The sequence below is a fragment of the Nansenia antarctica genome (assembly GCF_963989245.1).
Source record: "Nansenia antarctica genome assembly, chromosome: 1".
Lineage (NCBI taxonomy): Eukaryota > Metazoa > Chordata > Actinopteri > Argentiniformes > Microstomatidae > Nansenia > Nansenia antarctica.
The window spans coordinates 27,804,457-27,810,317 of NC_137674.1; the positions used below are offsets into that span (position 1 = coordinate 27,804,457).

A 5,861-nucleotide genomic window follows, 5' to 3' on the forward strand; every position below is an offset into this window, starting at 1 on the left:
TAAACAGGTGAACCTGTCCAGCGTCTGAAGAACGTTGTTCCCACGTGTGTGACTCAGCCAGCCTCAGGTGAGTCAGGGTCTGCCACCTGTCTGCCGCGTCACTGTTACTGAGGTCACTAATCACCTGTCGTTTTTCTGGTTCGCCACGCTTTCTCATGTTAACACTCCTGCCTGCTGTGTGTGTGTGTGTGTGTGTGTGTGTGTGTATGTGTATGTGTGTGTGTGTATGTGTGTTTGTGTGTATGTGTCTGTTGTTAGAAACCAGCGTCAAGGCACTCCTTAAAAACACCAAAATAGTTTTAATAGAGCAATAATGTTGGTGTTACAGTCGTTCTACCAGTCGTGTGTGTGTGTTTGTGTGTGTGTGTGGGCCTGCCTGGTGTGTGTGTCTCTTTCTCCCTCTCTGTTGTTCATAGACCAGCCAGTGATGCACTACACATGTGTAATATTGTATTATACTGTATTACACTAATAAAACAGATATAGGACTCTAATCTTCACCCTACCCTGACCCTATTCGGTTGTTAAGTCTGACTTCAAACGTGACGTTTAGCAATTTCCGGGTCCAAACCAGAAATTCCCTGCACCAGAGTACCAGTGTACTACAGAGGTAGAATGACAGTTCAATTGTTTTTTAGACTGGGATCCATTCATACAACAAGGGACACAGCACTTTCCCGTTTTTCCCATATTGTCAGGGTCTTTGAGCCTCGGAAAAGCGCTATATAAATATAATTAATTATTATTATTACTGCGGCATTTCGAAGACAACTTTGGACCCGGAAACACGTCACGACTTAACAACCGAATACTCTAACCTTAACCCTGACCCTATACTCTAACCTTAACCCTGACCCTAACTCTATGACATTGAGCCTCTATGTGTGTCAATGAACAATGGAGTCAGTGCTTCCTGACTCTGCCACTGTTTACCCAGCAGCAGAGAGACAGCTTACAGCTAGGAGGGAGGCAGACACTGACAGACAGCTAGGCAGACAGGCAGACAGGTAGGCAGGCAGGCAGGCAAGGCAGGCAGGCAAACAGGCAGACAGACAGACTGACAGGCAGACAGGTAAACAGGCAGACAGGTAGGTAGGCACTAGGCAGACAGACAGACCTACAGACATACAGACAGACATGCTGAGAGACAGGCAGTCAAGCAGCTCCCAGCTACATGGAAGGCAAAGCCAGGTCTGGCTTTAGAGGTGGCTGAAACCACAATTGTTTAACTCACAATTGAGACACACAGACAGACAGAAAGGCAGACAGACACGCTGAAACAGGCAGGTAGACAGGCAGGCAGGCAGGTAGGTAGGCAGGCAGACAGACAGACAGGCAGACAGACAGGCAGGCAGAAGGTTATGTGTAATGTAATGTAGTGTAATAGTGTCATCATCTAATGTAAGAATAGCCCTGTTGAAACCATGTCTAGCAGAGTGTCGCACATCTGTCCTCATGACAGATTAACAGCCTGGAACAGGATCACACACGCACACACACACACACACACACACACACGACTGTACTCTCCCTGCTCCTGTGTGTGTGTGTGTGTGTGTGTGTGTGTGTGTGTGTGTGTGTGTGTGTCTATGTGTGTGTGTGTGTGTGTGTGTGTGTGTGTGATCCTGCTCCAGGCTGTTCATCTGCCATGAGGACAGAAGTGTTCATGAGACACAAGAGACCCTTACCCCTCTTTCATCTTCTCTCTCCCTCTCTCTCTCTTTCACTTTCTCCCTCTCTCTCCCTCTCTCTCTTTCACTTTCTCCCTCTCTCTCCCTCTCTCTCTCTCTCTCTCTCTCTCTCTCTCTCTCTCTCTCTCTCTCTCTCTCTCTCTCTCTCTCTCTCTCTCTTTTCAGACCTTCAGTAACACCTAACCAGAACAAGGACACAGAGTCCTCCTCTAGTCACAACACCATGACCTCACCATGACCTCACCATGACCTCACCACCAGCCTGGCCCACTAACAGGCACACACACCAGTAGGGGAGGCTGGTGGAGGTAGAAATCGGAGAACGGGCTCATTTTAATGCATGGAAGGGAATGAGGAACGGCCTCTCTCTCTCTCAGATGTAACCTCCAGTATGTCGTAACCATAAATAAGGACGTTAGTCACATCACAATATCAGCCCTCTGTCTGGCCCTGGGCTTAACCCCTAGGGTCATCTGTCAGCCTGTGGTGGGTGTGTGTGTGTGTGTGTGTGTGTGTGTGTGTGTGTGTGTGTGTGTGTGTGTGTTTGTGTGCGTGTGTGTGTGTGCGTGCGTGTGTGTGCGTGTGGTTACCATGTTAGGGAACAGACAGAGATACAGACTACTAACGCACACTATCATTCAAATATCATCAGATATTTGTGTGTGTGTGTGTGTGTGTGTGTGTGTGTGTGTGTGTGACGAAGCTCTCAGCAGTTTGTTCATCCTCTAGCTTATTTATCTGTTGTAAATCCTTGAAACCCCAAGCAGTCCAAGGCTAATTGAATTTAAACAAACACACACACGCGCACACACGCACACACACACATGCACACACACACACACACACACACGCACATGCACAAACCCAAACAGACCTTGAGGCTGCGTTCCGCCAGATAAACAGTCCTTCCTTTACACACACAGACACACACACACACACACACACGCACACACGCACACACGCACACACACACACACACACGCGTGGCAGACCTGCCTCCTGTGTTAGTTTTAGTGGGGGTCCTCCTCCAGCCCACCTCCTCCTGCTACCAGGAAGTGACTTAGAAAAGTAATTACAAAGCCTGGTAGAATCCCTGTAGAAAGGCTTGCGTGTGTGTGCGACGTGTGTGTGTTTGTATGTGTGTGTGTGTGTGTGTATGTTGTACTGTGCTGTGTTTGTGTGTTTCTGTGTATGCTGTGTGTGTGTGTGTGTCCGTGCGGTGTATGTGTATATGTGTGTGTGTGTGTGTGTGTGTGTGTGTGTGTGTGTGTGCGGTGTGTGTGTGTGTGTGTCCGTGCGGTGTGTGTGTGTGTTGTCGTTGGAGCAGGGACGCCAGCCTGGGTCCATGGAGACTCCGGGACCGGGAAACAAGCGTTGTATTTATGCTGAGTCACCAGTCATCAGGACAGTGGTTGTGGTCCCGTTGGGTTTGGGACGCAGCACGACCCTGGCAGGCCTTCAACCTCGACACCATGCCAAGGCCCGACATGCTGGGCCCGGCCCGATCAGATGACGCTGTCTTCGCCAAGTCTTTCACACGCAGAAGATTTGTTATGCAAAACGAGGCGCGGGGGGAAACCCTCACAAACTGACTGACCGACTGACTGACTGACTGACTGACTGACTGACTGACTGCTGGAGCGAATCAAACATCTCTGATATGCGAAGGAGTCGATTCTCAACTCAACCTCTCTGTCTGCAGTGAACTCCTCTACCTCTGTCTGCAGTGAACACCTCTACCTCTGTCTGCAGTGAACACCTCTACCTCTGTCTGCAGTGAACACCTCTACCTCTGTCTGCAGTGAACACCTCTACCTCTGTCTGCAGTGAACACCTCTACCTCTGTCTGCAGTGAACACCTCTACCTCTGTCTGCAGTGAACACCTCTACCTCTGTCTGCAGTGAACACCTCTACCTCTGTCTGCAGTGAACACATCTGTCTGCTGTTCCGCTGGAACCTTTCTGCCGTTTCCCTGAAATGACTAGTCACATTTCCTCTATCTATCATGGGAGCAGCAAAACAAACTCAATTTCCTTAGAAAGAGAGAGAGGAGGAGGGAGGGGAGAGAGAGAGAGAGAGAGATTTCTTCACACAGTGATTCTGAAAGTGCTTTGAAGTGAACTTGCAGTGAGCATGGGAAACCAGATAATCCAGCAGCCTTAACCAAAGAGATCTAAAACTCTGCATCCACTCTCCTGCTGCACATCCATCCACCCACCCACCCACCCACCCATCCATCCATCCATCCACCCACCCATCCACCCACAAAAAAAAACAGAAGCTGTCGTCTCCTGTGTCTCTGGTTCAGAGGCTGCTGACACTTACTGTCAGACTGACGCAGCAGGTATCGCTCAGTCTTCCACTGATCCCCGAAACACATGTCTGTGACTAACACCTCCCAGGCCACTGTGTGTCTGTCTGTCTGTCTGTGTGTGTGTGTGTGTGTGTGTGTGTGTGTGTGTGTGTGTGTGTGACTAACACCGCCCAGGCCACTGTGTGTGTGGGAGGTCATCAAGACAGAGACAGACACACACACACACACACACACACACACACACACACACACACACGGACACGCGGACACGCACAACATTCTCTCCTCTTGGGTGGGAGCACTGGGAAGTATGGGAACTATTCAGGTGAAACTGAACATTCAACAGGTGTGACACCATACTAGTAAAACCCTTGGAGATAGATAGGCTCTGCTGTCTGTCTGTCCTGAGACTAGTGAACATTAGAACGTTACTAAAGGTACAGCAGCTCCTCTTCACTGCGCGTGGATAAGACCATTTTTAATAGCCTACTCTGCAAAAGAAAAGGTGTTTTCTAGAAAGACGTCAACATGTTGATCCAAACCAGGTAAACAAGGTCGTGTTGACGTCGCGCAGGTGTCGGGGAGACAGACAGGTAGAGAAGGGTGCACAGACAGACAGGTAAAGCAGGGTGCACAGACAGACAGGTAAAGGGGAGACAGACAGGTAAAGCAGGGTGCACAGACAGACAGGTAAAGCAGGGTGCACAGACAGACAGGTAAAGGGGAGACAGACAGGTAAAGCAGGGTGCACAGACAGACAGGTAAAGGGGAGACAGACAGGTAAAGAAGGGTGCACGTCCACGCCTCTCACCTCTTCCCAGCGCAGACACCGTATTCCGACAGTCACTCATTTTCGACTGGAAACTGGAGGTGGCCGGAGACGCCAGGTCCTCGGTGGTCAAGTTGACAAAGTCTGATATGCTGATACGTTCCGGCATGGTTCCTTCTCAACGTAACGAGATCCAACAACAACAAAAACAAAAAAAACGACAGAAAAAAAAACTTCCGTTAAAAGTTTTTTTAAACACGCATAATTCCCATTAGGAAAAAAAAATCACTTGGTCCTAACTCCAACGCTGGTGGAAAATATCCTCAGCAAAACATGAACGTTTCCCGCGGCGACATTCCCCCCGTTCGCACAGCAAAGCAGAGTGAAAGTGTGGCGGAGAGTTGATGTGGAACTTGACCGGGGTTCTCTTTCTCTCTCTCTCTCTCTCTCTCTCTCTCTCTCTCTCTCTCTCTCTCTCTCTCTCTCTCTCTCTCTCTCTCTCTCTCTCTCTCTCTCTCTCTCTCTCTCTCTCTCTCTCTCTCTCTCTCTCTCTCTGCCGCGCGACTCTCGAGCGGTGCACGGGTGGTGTACGGGGGGGGGGGGGGGGGGGTTGAGTCATTCCATCATCGTCACGTGGGAATGTTTGTACTTTCTGGCAGACTGAACGAGCGCGTACAGAGAATGAGCCCGCAGTCTTCAATGCCCTCTCTAACTCTCTCTCTCTCTCTCCCTCTCTCCTCTCTCTCTCTCTCTCTCTCTCTCTCTCTCTCTCTCTCTCTCTCTCTCTCTCTCTCTCTCTCCCTCCCTGTCTCTCTCTCTCTCTCCCTCCCTGTCTCCCTGTCTCTCTCTCTCTCACACTCTCTCTCACTCTCTATCCCCCTCCCTGTCTCTCTCTCTTTCTCTCTCTCTCTCCCTCCCTGTCTCTCTCTCTCCCTCCCTGTCTCTCTCTCTCTCACACACACTCTCCCTGTCTCTCTATCCCCCTCCCTGTCTCTCTCAATTCAATTCAATTCAATTCAACAGGCTTTATTGGCATGACGTTTTACAAGTGTTGCCAAAGCACAATCACAGATATGACGAACAACA

The 5,861-nt window shown here is 49.8% G+C and overlaps 1 protein-coding gene across 1 annotated transcript in view; it reads right to left on the reverse strand.

Moving 5' to 3' along the window:
* Positions 1-4,944, reverse strand: part of asap3 (ArfGAP with SH3 domain, ankyrin repeat and PH domain 3) — a gene marked incomplete at both ends in the record, with an annotated part of 36,393 nt that extends 31,449 nt beyond the window's left edge. Inside the window, 2 exon segments of the mRNA XM_080546262.1 lie at positions 4,818-4,823; positions 4,825-4,944. Of these exon segments, the coding sequence (XP_080402388.1) occupies positions 4,818-4,823; positions 4,825-4,944 (126 nt within the window).
* Between the last annotated feature and the right edge of the window lie 917 nt (positions 4,945-5,861).